Below are 18060 nucleotides of genomic sequence, written 5' to 3' on the forward strand. Positions count from 1 at the left end.
GGGTAACCTACCTTTAGTGCTATGCAAGTGCCTTCTACTTAAGGATCCACATGATAAATCTGAGAATTGAACCTCAAGGACCCACTTTGAATGCTGTTCAAGTCAGGAAACCCTCCAGACTCAACTGGGAGCAGAAAGGAAGTCTTATGGGTAGGCCAGTAAGATGCTTATTCTGAGATAAGAATGCTAGTAAATGACCCTCTCTTCTGTACTTGGCCAAACTTTCCCTACCTCTTGGGATCCAGCTCAAATCCTCGCTCTTTGGTATAAAGGCAGCTCAGACTGAGCAGTCCCTTTTGTCTTCACCACACCAATTATTACTGCAATTAATCTCAGAATACCTTGGGGCTCTGACTGTAAACAAACAGTCAGCCAGATATTTCTCCAGCAAAATGGGTTTATTGGGAAACAGCAAGGAATTGCAATCCTGTGCATGCGACCATGGTGAGCCACCTGCAAGTCAAGCTGGCTAACACAAAGAAGAGAAAGCTCTTTTATGAAGGGGAAGGAAGTTGGGAAGGGCTCTTAGTTTCCCCCTTGCACTTTGTGCTCAACAGAGGGCCTGAGAGCTCCCCCTTCTGGTCATTCCCGCTTTCGGACTCTGGAGCACAGTCCCTGCTTAGAGTCAGGTCAAGGAGACAGACACCCTGACAGACCATGAAACGCAGTGTGCAGAGTCTGGGACAAAAGCGAACCGCACTGCTCCAGGGACCCTGGGAAACAGCTTTCCCCACTCCTGGTTAGGCCCTGCGTCCTCCACTGGAGAAGGCACATGAGGGCGGAACCCACGTCAGACCTGTTTGCAATCACTAACGCACGTGGTGTGGAATCCCCCTCACGGGGTCACGGGGAGACATGCTCGAGAACAGCCTTCTAACACTGGGCATCCTGAAGGAATTTTCCTGGTACCAGTCACAAATGGGAGACATCATAGAAAATGTTATTCTTTTATTACTTCCAGGAGGTAATACATAGTCCAATATGCCAAAGCAATAGGGAATTAGAGGCAGCAAATGGTCAGAGTTTTTTAGAAGAGCCTCATCTGCCCACCGCCCGTGGCTGCCTACAGGAAAGCCCAGGGCGACCGCAGCACTGGACAGATGACCCAACTCGACACCCCGCTGACCAAGAAAGGGTTCCGTGTGAGCAGCAGGGGCTGAACACACCAGGTTTACGCGGCTAATGCCTTAGCAGCAGTCAGCTTGTCCAGCACTTGATTTTATTTCTCTGAGCCTGGAGTGGGCAGGATGGGAAGAAATCCTGAGTCAGAAATTAAGGTGAAAGACTTAGTAGTGTTAATACTCTGGATGAGAGAAGACAACACTGTCTTTGAGGAGGGTGGGCTGGGGCTCTGGTGGAAAAGAGATGGAGACGCGCAGAATGGCCATGGACTGAGGCGCTGCCTTGAGGTCATCAGAAGGGTTTTTCATGGTACATGATGGGGTGGAGTGAGGGCATGGGCCCCGGGGCTGCTTCCTCTGGCACAGAGTTGAATTAGAGGTTCATTTTCCACTCATAATTGGTTTCCCATGCCAGGGCTGAAGCAAATCCTGCCCGTGCACCAAGCGTGGCCTTCCAGAGAGGTGTGGCTCAGTTCTCCAGTGTGGAGGAGGAGGGACCCCACTCTTTTCCATTGCAAATGACAGGGAGGGAGGTAAGAGCCTTGGGCTTGTTTTTCTGGAAAATTCATTTTGGTGGGACCCAAAGCCCCTCCCTTGGCATGGAGCAGATTTATTCACCGATGGGAGGGCACCTTTCTGGCAACTTCATGGTGGCGTGCAAGTAGGAATCGCAGCAGTAGGTGCTGTAATACTCATGGACGTCATTCATTTCAATAGGACTGTCCAGGCTGGAGAGCTGATTGGGAGGGGCTGCTTCCCAGCATGCACTGTTCCCCAACCAACCCAGGCCAGGCCCAAATTGGTTTATATGCTGCATGTGCTGATAGACTTTTGGTTTGTCCGGAGTGGAAAGAATTTTTTTTTTAAACCATGCCACTGTGTTCTCCAAACCCAGAGCCATCGGTTTTGTTCTGGTTGACAAAGAAGGGCAATCACAGCTCCAGAGTGGAGAAGGCTTGTGCAGCACAGAATGCAGTACTATCGAGACGTATAAACCTTGGTCTGCACAGGTGAGCACGGACGCTATGTCCTCTAGTCGGTGGAAGGCTCTGCTGTGGTCTCATCCTCACGCTCCTCAAAGCCTGGGACCGGCTTCTGCAGAAAGTGCATGGTGGCCTGGATCACCTTGTCTGGCCCAATGTTGTACACGGGGTGAGTGGGCTGCTGCAAAGAGAAGAACAGATGCTAACTAATCGTCCTTGAAAATCTGACCCATTAAATGCACTTGTAAGAATTTAGCGTAAGGCCCCGGCCGTGTGTGGCAGCTGGCTGAGTGTCATCCAGTGCACCAAAGGGTTGCCAGTTTGATTCCCTGTCAGGCCACATGCCCGGGTTGTGTGTTTGGTCCCTGTTCAGGGTGCATGTGGCAGGCAACCGACTGATGTTTCTCTCTCACATCCATGTTTCTCTCCCTCTTCCTTCCCCTCTCTCTATAAATAAATTTTAAAAAATTTAAATGTATCATATGTAATCATCAGAAATACACACAGATTTTTATCACACAAAGCCAATGTTCAACAACAGGGCACTGATAAAAACATTTCATGGTCCCATGGGACACAAAGGAATATTATATAGCCAGTAAGAAACATGCTTTCAAATATTTAATGATATGGGCAACTGCTTATAAATATTAAGTGGGGGGAAATAGTATACACAATATTATTCCAAACTTACTTTTTGAAAATTTGTAATTCTGAGTTACAATATGTGCCACTCAAGGTAAGGACATTTTAGGTACACCAGCTGGAAAAATGCCATTTTTTCTGAAAAATGTTTTATAAATCTTTTATGTTTATATTGTAATTTAAAAGGTGCAGTTAAAAAATAAAAATATATAACAATAAAAATGTGTTTGTAGCTGTGATGTATATAGACAGGCAAAAATTAGTCATAAACCAAAATAGAAAGAATGATATAGTGATATGATTGTTTTAAATTTTCTTATTTAAACTTTTATATATATTCTAATTAAAATAATGAACATGCATTTACATTTATAATAAAGAAAAAGAACCACAACCCTATTTCACAGTAAAGGTGACAGGCCATATTTAAATACTTCTGTATTCCACTACATCACAGAAACCCAAAAGAAACTTTAGGTCTGTGACAGGGCACAAGCCTCGGTCAGTATTAAGGACTTTCTTCCACTCTGAGATGATGAAGAAGGGGACATAATTGCAGGAGAGATTTTACAACTTTTAAGAGAATACTATGAGCAAGTTCATGCCAAATGTATAAAACTTCATATAAAGTGAATAACTTATAGAACATAAATTTTCAAAACCAACTTAAGAAGAATTTCTTTAAAACCTATATGAAATAAATTAAATCTATAATAACAAGCTTATTCTGCTACCATCATTCCTCACCTCACCTCACCCCCCAAAAATACAGGCCTAAATGGTTTCTCAGGCAAGTGTTATCAAACCTAGAAGAAACAGGAAATCTCTAACCTATACCAACTTTTTCAAAGACTGAAGAAAGGGGGTGGGGAGAGATACTCATCTACTTTTATGAGGCTATAATATTATCCTGAAACAAACTGGAAAACAAAAACAAAACAAAAATTTAGATCAAGTTTATTAACATACATGCAAAAAGTCCTAAATAAAATACTAGCCAAAAAATATTAGCAAACTGAGTCTAGCAGTGTATTAAACAAACACACATACACACACACTCATACGCCACTATGACCAAGAAGGGCTTACCCGAGCATGTAAGACTAACATCAGAATATTTATTAAGTAAGCATATAACATTAGATTAAAGGAGAAAAAAAACGGTGCAGAAAAAGCATTCAATAAAATGTAACACTAACGAACAAAACAACCTAGCAAACCAGGAATAGAGAGGGACATCCTTAACCTGATATGAAGTAACTACTAGTGTCAAAACCCCATGGTAAGCATCCTGCTTACTGGTGAAATTAGAGACTCCTTCCGAGCACAGTGAGAAGCGAGACAGGAACAGCCTCTATTACTACCTCCAGTCAACACTCTCGAGGGGTCGTAGCCAACGTCAGAAGGCAAGAACAAGAAATAAAACTCTTAAGAATCAGAAAGGAAAAGGCAAAACTTATTTGAAGATGACATTACTCTCTAAATAGGAAATCCAAAAGATTCTATAGATAAACTATTACAACTATTAAGAAAGGTTAGCAAGGTTGCTGGATACAAAATTAAAATATAAATATCAATAGCATTTCTATACATTAGTAACAACCAATTATAAAATATAATGGGGAAAAAATATTCTGGTCACAGTAGATACAAAAACTATAAATTTCTTAGACATACACTGAGTGGCCAGATTATTATGACCAACCCTTTAGTACTTTGTTGGGCCACCTTTTGCCTTCAATTCTGCGGCGATTCTTCTTGGCATTGACTCCACGAGATGTTGAAAGGTGATGCGAGGAATCTGACACCATGCCTGATGAATAGCACTGTCCAGTTCTGTGAGATTTGATGGTTGTGGAACCAGCTGCCTGATGGCTCTTTTAACTTCGTCCCACAAATGCTCAATTGGATTGAGATCTGGTGATTGTGGGGGCCACCTACGCAAGGTAAAGTCTCTCTCGTGTTCTTGAAACCACTCCTGCACAATACGAGCACCGTGGCATGGCGCATTGTCTTGTTGGAAGAAGCCATCTCCATTGGGATACCAACATGATAGGATGAACTTGATCAGCAACGATACTTAGGTATGTTGTGCTATTCAGACGTTGTTCCACACGAATTAAAGGGCCCAAATCATGCCAGGAAAACATGCCCCAAACCATAACACTGCCCCCACCAGCTTGAAGGATTGTACTCATGCATGTGGGGGTGCATATTTTCCTGCTGTTTCCACGAAATTCTCACTCTGCCATCTGCATGATGCAACTGGAAACGTGATTCATCGGACCACATGACTTTTTTCCAAGGTTCGACTATCCAATCCTTGTGTTCCTGTGTGAATTGGAGACGTTTTATCTTGGTAACTGCAGACAGCAAAGGTGTTCGAACAGGCCTTCGGCTTCCATATCCCACACGATGCAGTGTACGGCTAATTTGCCTACAAACGTCAGGTGGTCATAATAATCTGGCCACTCAGTGTATATCTAACAGAAGATGTGCTAGTTCTTTATGGAGAAAATGATAAAAGACATTGAAGGACATGGTTATGTTCACAAACAGGAAGCCTTAATATTGAGACGTCATGCTCTCCCATTAATCTTAAATTCAATGCAATGCCAATAAAAATTCCATTAGATGTTTTTTGTGGAATTTGAGAAGCTGATTCTATATTCACAGGAAGAAGCTAAAATGAAAAAATAGCCAAGACAACTTTAAAAAAAAAGAACAAGGTGGATAGGATGTGCCGACCTGCATTTAAGATTTGCTTAAGACAGTGCAGACAGACAAACAGACCAAAGGAACAGTACAGTGTCCAGAAACAGTCACCTCATATACAGCAATTGAGCATATGACACATACAATGCGCATCAGTAGGAAAGGTTGTGAACTTCAATAAACGGTGCTAGTCAATTGGTTATCCATATGGAAAAAAGATAAAATTATATCCAACCCCCACCACAGACAGAAATGAATTCCAAGAGAATTAAAAATCTAGATGGGAAAAGCAAAAGTTTAATCTGTCTAGAAGGAAATATATTTATGACCTCAGCATAGGAAAAAATTTCTTAGGTAACCACCTACCCCCCCCAAAAAAAAAGAAACCTCAAAAACCACAAAGGCAAATAAAATTGTTCTTTTTAAAATTTAAATCATCTATTCAACACAAAACACCAAAAACAAAGTGAAAAGACAAGTCATAAACTGGAAGAGATTTGCCACACACACACCACTGATAAAGGATCAGTATCGGGAACATACTGACATGTATGAGAGAACTCCTACAAATATGTAAGAAAGGGCAAACAATTAAAGTTACAAATCAGGAAGAAAACATGAGCAACGGATATGAGCTGGCAGGCGATTCACAGAAGACATAACAAAAAAAGACATAACATTTGAAAGGATGCTCAACCTCACTGGTAACCAGGGAAATGCAAAATGAAACTATCAAACTGGCAGAGAGGAAGACCCTGACTGTGGGGCGGCTCAGTGCCCTGTGAGTGTAAAAGAGCACAGCACGTGGGGAGGCCACTGCCGTCCGTGACGGTGGGGGTGTGGGTTTTCTTCACCCCAGCAAGCCTCTCCTAGAGAAACTCTGACATCACAAAGTCCACTGTAACACTGTCATCGCGGAAACTGAAACCAGCTCGATGTTAACCAGCAGGAGACCAGGAAAATAAGTTGGGATACATGTATACAAGGGAAGATCGTATAGTCGTTAAAATGATTAAACTAGAACAACACTTATGAACACAGATAAACCTCAATAGTATAACTAAAGGTCAGTGAGAAGAGCAATGCAGAGGAAGTGGCTCAGTAGATCTATATATTGTACATAAAAGCCTAAACGGCCATTAAGACCAAATGACCGAATGATTGGTCGACCAGTCGCTATGACATGCACTGACCACAAGGGGACAGACACTCAACTCCTGGGGCAGGCCAACCTCCTGTGGTCCCCCCGCAACACCCCCCCCCCACCCGGCCAGCTGGCCCTGATCGCCCCTCCCCCCACTGCCGGCGGCCCTGATCAGCCCCAATCCAGCTGGCCAACCTCCCCCCTCAGGCCGGCCAGCCCCAATAGGGACTGGGCGAGACAGCCCCAATGGGCCCGATCACCGGCCAGGCCAAGGGATCCCACCCATGCCCAAATTCATGCACAGGGCCTTTAGTACTGTTATGAAAGTCTGAAAACATACAAGACAACTCTCTCTACATTGTTTATAGAATCATGCATTGGAAGTAACAGCACAAAAACACCTGTAGGCACGATAAAGGTCAAATTTAGGACAGGGTTATGCTGAGAAGGAGGGAGGGAGAAGAATGGAAGAGGGTTGCATAGGAGGCAAATATGGGAAAATGTTGACTTGAAAAAGCTAGTGGCTGTCACTCTGATTTGCATCCATCTACTGGCCATTTGTGCTTCTTCTGTTGGAAATCTCTCGTGACAATCCTGCGACCAGGCTGCTCCAGGGCTGGCTGTGGGGGTGGACGTCCTGCCCGCATGGGGCTGACAGTTTTGAGGGCAGCAGACAAAAGCAAATTAAACAAATTGTGAAGAGCACAACAAGGCGCGTGGCAGAGCATTCATCTGGGCGATCTCATTTACAGACGGTGGGCGGGAAGGCTTCCCCGGAGACAAGGCACGCAGCTGAGAGCTCCGGAAACACAGCCAGCCACACAGTGCGCACCGGGGGCAGAACTCCTTGCCTCTGAGAAGCTCCTCGGAGAGGAAACTAGTGATAAACGGTCCAGGTCCTACCCAGACTCTGGGATAGAGGCACAAAACTGGCGCAGACTGGAACCCCCACCTCGAACCTCGAGTTTGCCTCCAGGTGTGTTTCCTGCACAGCCACATCCTCCCCAATGGGCTGTAAGCACAGGACGGCGGTGACCGCCACCCCCGGCCTCCCGCACAGGAGACAGGCAGAGCCAGTTCTGCCAGCGGGAGCGCGGCTGCTCTCTGGGTAAGCCTGTCCTGGGGTCCCGTGGAGAAGGGGTGCCTTACCAGAGCGTTCTCAGGCACACCCAGGACCACGTCGTGCAGCATGGCTCCACTGCCAAAGTGCTGAGCTATGGACAGGCCGCTCAGGCAGTAGCAGGTGTGGTAGAAGTCCCGCGACCTGCAAGCACAGGGCAGCTCTGAGCAGGTGCCCCTCCGCTCCCCTCCCCCACCCCCAGCACAGCCTTCAATAAAGCGACCACAGGCTCAGAGGCCAGGCGCTCGCAGTCCAGTCCCACCCCGCCCTCCTCGCCCTGCCCTCCTCAGCAGCTCCAGGAAGCCAGCTTCCCCAGCGGCCCTTTCGAAGCCCATCTTCAGCCCTGCCAGGCACAGAGCTCTCATTTTAAAGCCAGTCCCTCCCGCTGCCTTTCAGAAAGGGGTCCTCTGGGCAGTGCTGGTGCTGAGTGAATATATTTCTCAAAAAACAAACAAAAACCACCAAAATGTCTAGAAACAGGCCAAATTCTTCCCGATAAATTGCTGAGGACCGGCCTTCAGCTGGGCCTTCCCCTGGGTGCTGACAGCAGCAGGGGTGTAGGGATGTGTGTGTGTGTGTGTGTGTGTGTGTGAGAGAGAGAGAGAGAGAGAGAGAGGCGGGGGGGGGGGGAGAGGGGGAGAGAGAGAGTATGTTTGGCAGGTGAGAAGCAAAGGGAACAGAACTTATTTGATTTCCCTTTTTCTTTTACTTGGCACCCAAAGCTATCCTGTAATAGTTGTGATTATAATATGTTTACGATACTGAAGGGTTTTAAAATTCTGTGTCCCAGCAATCTGTTTGCCTGTCTGGAGAGAGAAGTGCATGTAAACTGGGGGAAAGGATGGGCACTGGAGGTGCCAGGATCGACAGCACTCAAAGGGGGCTCCAGAGTTGGGGTGCTTCTCCCCATACCACACCAGCAGCTGAAGGGAAAGGGACACCCAGGCTTTTAAAGGTGGGCACCTGCTGCTGTCTGGCTCTGAGGAGACCTGAGGTCCACACCGCTGTCCCCTCTCCAGCCCGCCTCCCGGAGGGCAGGCACTCACTTGCCAGGCTTGTCCAGAAGGCCCCCCGCGGGGCACTGGCAGCACATGAGGATGTACTCCTGCAGCGCCTGCTGATGGAACATCCAGTGGCTCATGCTGAGGGCGGGGTCACCTGCAGGAAGGCAAAGGGTCAGTGTGGCCCGGCCTGTCTGAAGTCCAGCACAGTACCCATCAGTTCTTTATATTTTATTACCCAATGGGAACAGTCAAGGTTTCCCTCGATTCTTCTTGGACTACGGTTGAAAATTACAACCTCGGGACATTTGATCCCTTCACCCAAGTCCCATCACATGTTCCTTCTCCTGAACATGAGTCCAAGAGCAACAGTGCAGAGTGGCTTTGGCTTTGCCTCAAGTCACCCACTACCTAGGACGACCGTCTTCAGCCACAGCCGTGGCAGGCATGGCCGAGCTGGGGAGCTCGGCTTTCCAGGCTGACCTGTGACTGCTCCTGACTTGGTCCACGACTTACTCTGGGCTTTGAAGAAACTTCCTCTAGCTCATCTCTGAAACTTGTTAACCAGACTCTCATGAGCTAAGAGAACTCTTAACAGGAGTGATGATGTCTGGATAGTCTACTTTTCTAAGCCTGAATTTAATCTATCTCCAAAGGAGATTCTCCAACTTTTCTCTTGGCTCAAAAACGTTCCTGAGAAGCGTTGCTGGGAACTGCCCTCCTGTGTCATGTAACATGGTAGCCCGAGCAGAAATTGGCAATTCTGGTAAAAATACTAAAGTACTGCGCTTCTTAACTCTGAATTTAATCAGTATGGTCAGAGAATTCTGTGGGCCACATGGTGATCAGGTGGGGAGGAGGGACAAATCACCGAAAGATAGATGTGGGTGGAAACATTTACATGGGGTTGATTTTTTTTAAATACACATCTAGGTTCTGGCTGTCATGGCTCAGTAGGTTGGGCATCATCCCGTGCATCAAAAGGTTGTGGCCCAGTTGGGGTGCATGTGGGAGGCAACCCACATTGTTTTCTCTCTCTCTCTCTCTCTCTCTCTCTCTCTCTCTCTCCCTTCCTTTCTCTCTAAAATCAATGAAAAATGTCCTCAATTGAGGATAAAAAAATATAAAGTAAAAACATCTTTAAAAAATACACACATAAGGATGTTCATTAAGTCCTTGGTCAATTTTATACTTTGATACCTGGGCTTCAAAGATAGAAAACAATCTGTAAATGGCAATTGAAAGCCATTTTTTCTTTGTTTCTAAGCAATTTTCTATATTGTTATTATACTACTAGTGACCCAGTGCATGGATTCGTGCACATTAAAAGGAAATTAACTAGAAGGTGGCTGGCCGGGTGGGACTGGGCGAAACGGGCTGGACACGCCCTGGAGCCACCCTACCATGGTCCCTCCCCAGCATTTTTGGAGTGAGAGGGGTTCCTCCGGCAGGTGGGGTCCCTCAGCCTGGCCTGCGTGGATTGGGCCGAAACTGGCCCTCGGACATCTCCCGAGGGGTCCCGGAGTGCGAGAGGGCACTCTGCAAAGTTGCAGTTGTACAGGGTGTGGAACGCAAACGCAAGTGTGCAATAAACCAGATTTGGGACCGACAGTGCCCCAACAACAACATAACCCACCGCGAAGGTGGAATCGCGCGGCCCTGAAGGAATCAGGCTCCTTCCTCTCAGGTTTCGGGGTGCGTCACCCGAGAACCGCTGCTGCCAAGTCACTGCAGCTCGGCAGCTCCTGCATTGAGCGTCTGCCCCTTGGTGGTCAGTGCGCGTCATAGTGACTGGTCGGACGGTCGGACACTTAGCATATTACCCTTTTATATCTATAGATTGTATCTTAAGGTTTTCATTTAACACTATAGATATAAACTTTCCTGTTCTGCTACATAATCTTCATAACCATCATTCTGAAGAGCCATATAGCATTTCATTAAGTGGATGCATAAGCTAACTGTATTAACATAGACACTGGGCCAAAACTTGCATATATATGAGCATAGAATCTTCTATGATAAAAATCTGTCAATATTTACAGTAAATGCAGTCTATCAGAGAGAGTGTGTAAGCAAAATATTTAATTGTGGGACATATATATATATGTATACCGTATACATCAGGGGTCCTCAAACTTTTTAAACAGGGGGCCAGTTCACTGTCCCTCAGACCGTTGGAGGGCCGGACTATAGTTTAAAAAAAAACTATGAACAAATTCCTATGTGCACTACGGGCCCGGGATGAGTCGGCTGCTAAGCAGGACAGGCAGCGGCACCCGGCGGGCCAGATAAATGTCCTCGGCGGGCCGCATGTGGCCCGTGGGCCGTAGTTTGAGGATGCCTGGATATTTCTTAAATGAGAGAGGAAGCGACAGGGCAGCTGGAAAGTGATCGCTGTTTCCTGGTTTGAGCACTCAGTGTGGTGCAGTGGACATTTGGGGGTCATGTACAAACACCATCCATCCTCAGCACCTGAGTCATGCTCGGCCCCTGAGACGCTCACTCTGTTGAGGCACATAGGAACTGAGCCCAGCAGCAGGAGAGAGCTCTGAGGCCCCCCCTCAGGCTCGCTCAGCGTAGCGCATGCTCACTGCATCACTCGCACTATTTTAATTACTCCCCTCTTTCTTCTTCCCCCACCTATGAGCACAACTGACTTTGTAGAAGATACATACATCTATGAAGGGACTTCACCCTATCTCCTTTTCCTTATTTCCAATGTTTTCCAGTTCCTTGCAATTACTAAAAAATGCTGCAATACACATCTTTGTAAGGCTTCTCTGTGTTAGAATTACTTTCTTCCACCGTAACCGGTTTGGCTCAGTGGATAGAGCGTTGGCCTGCAGACTGAAAGGTCCCACGTTCGATTCCGGTCAAGGGCATGTACCTTGGTTGCGGGCACATCCCCAGTAGGAGGTGTGCAGGAGGCAGCTAATCCATGTTTCTAACTCTCTATCCCTCTCCCTTCCTCTCTGTAAGAAATCAATAAAATATATTTTTAAAAAAAAGAATTACTTTCTTCCAATAGATTCACAAGAGTGGAATTATTCAAGTAAAGGGAATAACATTTTTAAGGCTTCTAATAGATACTGATAAACTGCTTTAAAATTTTATAAGGCACCAGCAAAATTTAAGATGTTCCTGTACTACCTCCAGCATTGATTACTTTAAAAAATTCTCAGTATTTAAACTGTTAAAAAGAAACAGTACCTGATCATTTGTTTTGATTTACATGCCTTTGATTACTAATTAGAGTAAAATTGTCCCATGACTTTTATTTACTAGTTGCATTTCTTTTTGAGAGTGCCTGTTGGTCCTTTGTCTTCTGAGATCCAAGAATCTATTTTACCAATCTAGCTTTCCATTATATTTACCCTTTGTCTGTATCATATGCTACATATATTTCCCCTTTTATTTCGTTACATGGGCTTTAAAGAAAAATATACATATATATTACACATATGCTGTAATCACACTGTTGATTTTGCCTTTGTATTTCTTCTTTAAAGAAGCATATTTAATGGGTACAGGGATTCTGGGGGGGGCGGTTGATAAAAACTCTAACACTGATTATGGTGATGGCTGCACAACTCTATATATACACTAAAAACCATTAAATTGTGTACTTTACATGGGTGGATTGTATGGTATGTGAATTATGTCTCAAGAAAGCTATTATTTTAAAAAGCATATTTATTAAACTTTAGGATAATAGCATTAAGCATCTGTATAAAATATACCTTTATTTCATATCCTATAAGAAATAAAAGGCTGTTATTATAAGGTAAATGATAACCTATCACAAAAATTAGAATCTGAAAAGAAAATGCTATGTTTACTGTTGAATAGATTACAGAGTGCTTCGGTTACCGCCCACATTACTGAAGTCTGAAAGCCCAAGTTCATAACCTCGACAAGCAGCTTCCAGAGAACTTGAATTTGCACACAGCACACGGAATCATAGTGAGATGAAGGGAGATATGATTACAGGGTGACACTGTGCACTGGAGTAAGCTTTTAAATCCTTCATATCTCTCCCTGAAATTACAGATCCTCCTTATCATGCCATTTTGCATTCCAAAGGTTCCTTTTATCTAAGAAATGAAAAGTTCTTCCAAACAGTAAGTGACAGGTGTGGCCACATGGAGCTCAATTTCACAGGTGGACAAACACAGGCCTGGGGCATGTCCCCAAGAACAAACAAGCAACGAGTAACTAATCCAGACAGAAACTCACAGGCCTGCTGCTTTCTTACTCCTCCACCAACACAAAACAATTCACTAATTTAGTCAGCATTTGATATTAATAATAACTCACACTTCTACTCAAACACTGTCTTCTACACGCATTAGGCATCCACCCCCAGGAACTACTGACGGCCGCTTGCAGAGTCAGGGTCCAGCCTGGGTTCACGTGGTGACCTATGTCGATCCCTGTTTATCTTTTTAATTAGCAATATGATCACCGCCTTTTAAACGTGTATTTATTCATCTACTAAAAGCAGTAATGCACATGATTTAAAAAATGGGGAGGGGGAGCGGGAGGGCATAGTATAGTACAGAGAGCAAATTAAGAAGGAAGTGCCTCCCCCGCCCCCGTTTCCTCCCCTCTCCCAGAGGCCCCCACTGTTAAAGGGGCTTTATGCCCGAGAGCAGGAAAGGCTGTGTGGACGCCGGCCTGTGTGCAGGCCTGGCCTTTTACACTGCGGGCTGTGTCTTTTTTTTTTTTTTTTTTTAATTTTTTAAAAAAATACATATATTTTATTGATTTTTTTACAGAGAGGAAGGGAGAGGGATAGAGAGTTAGAAACATCGACGAGAGAGAAACATGAATCAGCTACTTCCTGCACACCTCCTACTGGGGATGTGCCCGCAACCAAGGTACATGCCCTTGACCGGAATCAAACCTGGGACCCTTCAGTCCACAGGCCGACGCTCAATCCACTGAGCCAAACCGGTCAGGGCTGTGGGCTGTGTCTTGGAGAGCTTTCCACATCACTGTATGTAGCACTGCACGAGAGGCCATAATTTATTTAACTGCTGACCTTTGTTGGGCAGTGGGTTGTTTTCTATTAAAACTCCACTTCAGTAGGCATCCTTTGCTCATATCACTGCAGGTAAATTCCTGACAGTGCACTTGCAGGGTTCAAATAATTTAAACAGATGCCTCCAAACCACTCTCCGAAAAATGATGCACATATTCCCACCCCTACTAATAGTACAAAGGTGCATTTTCCACACTTTCCCCTACAGAGACTATCAAGGGTTCTAATCTGTCAATCTGATAGCAAAAACGAATAGTGTCCCACTATTTCTGCTTGCATTTCTTTATCGCCTTGGCCTTTTCGTTTGATTGATGGCCATCTGTGGTGGTTACCAAGCAGGGCTCTGACACCTTCGTAGGTGTCAGTCAGGTATTTATAAAGCACGTCGCTTACCCTCGATGTACTGTTTCCTCATCTGTAAAATAGGAATAACAATAGTACCTACTGCAAAAGGTTGTTCTGAGGGTCAAATGAGGAAATATATGTGAAAGACTCAGTTCAGTCCCTGGCTTATGGTGAGTGCTTGGTAAGTCTCAGCTGCCAGTAGCAGCAGCAGCAGTTGTAGAAGTGATAATAATAACAGCCGTTCTTCTTTTTTTCCCATCACCATCTACCACCCCCACTTCCCCTCTCCTACCTCCACTCACCCCCTCCCGCCATACTGTTGTCCGAGTCCACGAGTTCTTTTCCTGTCTGTTCTGAACCTGCCTGTTCAGATCCTTTGCCTGTTTTTCAACTGGGTTGTTTCGCTGTTCCCTGTTGACTTTCTCAAATTAAAGCAATGAGGCCTTCATTGTTTGTCACAAATATGTTCCCCACTTTGCTACTTGTTTTGTTTATGTAATTTCCCTTCTTTTATAAAATAACTTTGGTTGGTTTTCTTTATATGAGAAATACAAAGTAATTGTAGAAAAATTGGAAAATAAAAATAAAAAAGAAAGAAAACAAACATCACCTGCCGTTTCACAACCCGGATACCTCCCATTAATATTTTGGAGTCAGCTCTCTGCGGAAACTGGAATTACATACAGAAAGCTTTGAAACCTGGTTCTGATCACAGTCTATTCTAAATAACTTTCCCCACTGCATCTCCTTTTGACCCCCAATGTCAGCATTTTGCCCACCATTCAAAACACTTCCCTTCTTCCCAGACCCTGCCTGGCCCAAGCCCACCGTTTCTGAGGAACGCGAGTGTCGGCCCAACACGGGCCTTCTCCCAGGCGTGAGAAAAGCTGGGAGCACCAGCTTCACCGGCAACCTTTCCACGGGCAAAGCTTTGGATGTGACTAGTCCTCCAGAGCGTGTGCTACAATAAACAAAATGTCAACCGGGGCCCCCCTTGAAGACTTTGGCACGTGGTGCTCCTGTTACAGCTCTCTCCGCATTTTCCTGGCACCTGCAGGGCGACTGCATCTTACCCCTGCCAGGGACAGGTTTGGGCAAGGCTGCCGGTTTTACCAGGGGCTTGGTCTCACCAGTTCCAATAAAAAGTTCACTAAAACCCCATGTTATTTCTGGACTCTAGGCGAATTCCCAACCCCCCACCCCCCTACACACACACACACACACACACACACACACACACACACACACACACACTGTAGTGGTCAGGCCAGAGTCAGGGGATTGGTCGGTCTTACTGCCCTGAGACCGGAAGCCCAGGGGCCCCAGGCCAAGCATCTCAGGACAGACCGAGACAGAGAGAATGGGAGGACAGGACAGAGGCTCTGTTTACTTCAGTTCAGTCTCAAAAAGTGCCACAACTCAAATGAAATTAAGAAACTAAAGAAAGGGGGTCTGAAAGAACAGCCAAACAAGGAGAAAAAGTGTGTGTGTGCGCGTTAGGGATGGGGGTGGGCAGTAGGAAAGAATCTCATCTTCTACAGTTGAGCAACTGATTGCCCAACCACTAAGTCCAAAGAAAAGCTTCCCCTGGGCCAAGGGACCTCACTCCAAGAACAGATCGGCACCCAGCAGAGAACCACGCCTCCCCTCTCCCACTGCTTCCTCAGGGACATCCTGTTCTCACACAAAATAATTGGGGAAAATAATTCAGGAGACAGCAGGCGGCCTGAGATTTCAAGAGGCAATCAGGGGAGGCTCCCAGAGGCTTTGCTTGCTGTCTAACTGCTTTGGTTTTGCACTCCCATTGGAGACGCCACAGAAGAACATGGGTCCCTCCACTCCAGCAGTGCTGGTGGGACAAACCTGCATTTCAGATTCTTCAACATTTTATTTTTTTTACTATTATTATTATTATTTTATTTCAGAGAGGAAAGGAGAGGGAGAGATAGAAACATCAATGATGAAAGAGAATCATGGATCGGCTGCCTCCTGCACGTCCCCCACTGAGGATTGAGCCCACAACCCAGGCATGTGTCCTGACCGGGAATTGAACCGTGATCTCCTGGATCATAGGTCAACGCTCAACATTGAGCCACACCTACTAGGCTCTTCAACATTTTAAAATACGTTTCTGAGGTGGCAATGATGCAGCCAGACAGACATGGCAGGTCTTTTCTCTGTGTGTTCTGGCCCTCTGCCCCTTTATGCAGTTGCCATGGGCGCAGCATGGGTTTTTGGTTCTGATGTGACCAGTACAGAGCACTGCACTGGAAACTGTGGCTTCACACCCAGCTGAGGTAGCAGTCACCTTGGAGCCAGGACAGGCGCCCGCCTCCTCTAGTCACAGCCAGTGTGAAGCAGCCATGACTCCCTTAAACACTAATTCCTACCCGAGTCTGCACGTGCATGCCTGAGACGAGGTCCCAGACTGGGTACTCAAAATCCAGGACAGACAGACTATTTCACCCCCTTGGAAATGCACGCTGGCTCTGTGGCTTGGTTAGCAGCCCAGGGCACCATCTCGCCCTCGCCAGCAGCTCCGCTCACCTTGGGCGTGCAGCGCGCGGTGGAGGAGGGGTAGCAGCCCCGCCTGCCAGAAGGAGTAGCAGCCGTCCACCAGCTTGTTGCAGCGGCCCTGAAACCCACCTTCAAACCGCATCTGCCGGCTCGTCACCCATTGCTGAGAAAGAGACAGAGAGGGAGAGGCGGCTGTCAGCTAAAGGAGACACGAAGTCCAGCAAGACCAGCCCCAGAGGCCGATCGGGGCGGGAGGGCTCCCGTCTCTTAGCTTCCTGGTACTCACAGCTCTGGTGCTTTGGCTTCTGACCTCTTTCCCTTCAGACCTCAGACCTCAGGTGGAGCGTGTAAGCCCACCCTTTCGAGGCAACCAGCATGGATCTCTGCTGGAGCCTAACACAATTAGCCGCCTTTTCCCAGGTTCAAATGGGTTCTGGTGCTGAGAGGATGAAAAGGCCACGCTGGCTTGCAAGGAGATCTGCAAATGTCTCTCAATAAACGGGGCTTCGCTAGGACACTGAAGGTGAGACCACCAGGAACTCATTTCTAATCGCGTCCCCTGCTCAGGGAAGTTTATTAAAAGCAGGTAAATGGAACTTTGTGCTACATCCCATCCGATGATCTCAAACTGTTCCTGACTTTTACTTGGCTCCTGAGCAAATTCATCCCAGGTCTCTAAGCAAGTCCCTCGCAAGAATGGAAGCAGAAGCCATTAGTCCCAACGACCGATTATGGCTCTGATGGCTGATCATGGCTGTGTCCGGTCTAGCCTCTCTCCAGGGAACCTGGTTGACTGATAGAAGAAAATCTTTTACTTTGGACCTGTAAAATGGCTCTTGATGTCACTCAGTGGTCACATGATATTACCATTCCTCGCTTATCTCCTAGCTCTCTAAACACACTGGCCTACTAAGATCAAGATAGTCACAGGTTGGGCCCCTAGGAATGAGCAGAACCAACTGGCTGAGCAGATAATGGCATTTCCATTTCCCTCCCGCCCTGCAAGCCAGTTGCAGCCACCAGCCATCGGCTTCCACAGCTGCCATGGTAACTGAACGTACAGAGTAGGGTATTTCCCTGCACCTAGATTCTTACAAGGCTGAGTTCCTGAAAGTAGCCCCACAGAACGCTTGCAAAAAAGTGTGTGTGGGGGGGAGGGGGCGGGGGGCAGCGATTCCAGTCCTCCTTTAGGTTAATGGTTGTAGAGTTTAGATGATATCCCTGTTTAAGGCAACACCCACTCAGAAAGCCACAATCCCAAGTTCTTAAAAGAAAGACCAAAAAAATAAGTAAATTGCACTGCAGATGTAGGCACTAGTATATCCCCAGTTGTCTTAAATGAACCAGTGCCTTAGGGGTGATGCCATTTAATGAAGAAAAGAGATAACTGGCACTATCATGGGAAGTCCATTCTTCATTTTA

At 46.2% G+C, this 18060-nt stretch overlaps 1 protein-coding gene across 2 annotated transcripts in view; it reads right to left on the reverse strand.

The window, feature by feature from the left end:
• Window positions 1-933: 933 nt before the first annotated feature.
• Window positions 934-18060, reverse strand: part of LOC308256226 (protein farnesyltransferase subunit beta) — an 80314-nt gene continuing 63187 nt past the window's right edge. For both annotated transcript variants that reach the window (XM_080684321.1, XM_080684320.1), the window contains exons 9-12: window positions 16669-16801; window positions 8775-8886; window positions 7758-7872; window positions 934-2285 (exon numbers count right to left, since the gene is read on the reverse strand). In XM_080684321.1, the coding sequence (XP_080540447.1) occupies window positions 2154-2285; window positions 7758-7872; window positions 8775-8886; window positions 16669-16801 (492 nt within the window). In that variant the 3' untranslated portion in view covers window positions 934-2153. The remainder of the gene's footprint in view (window positions 2286-7757; window positions 7873-8774; window positions 8887-16668; window positions 16802-18060) is intronic.

This window comes from Plecotus auritus (assembly GCF_963455305.1).
Source record: "Plecotus auritus genome assembly, chromosome: 1".
NCBI lineage: Eukaryota > Metazoa > Chordata > Mammalia > Chiroptera > Vespertilionidae > Plecotus > Plecotus auritus.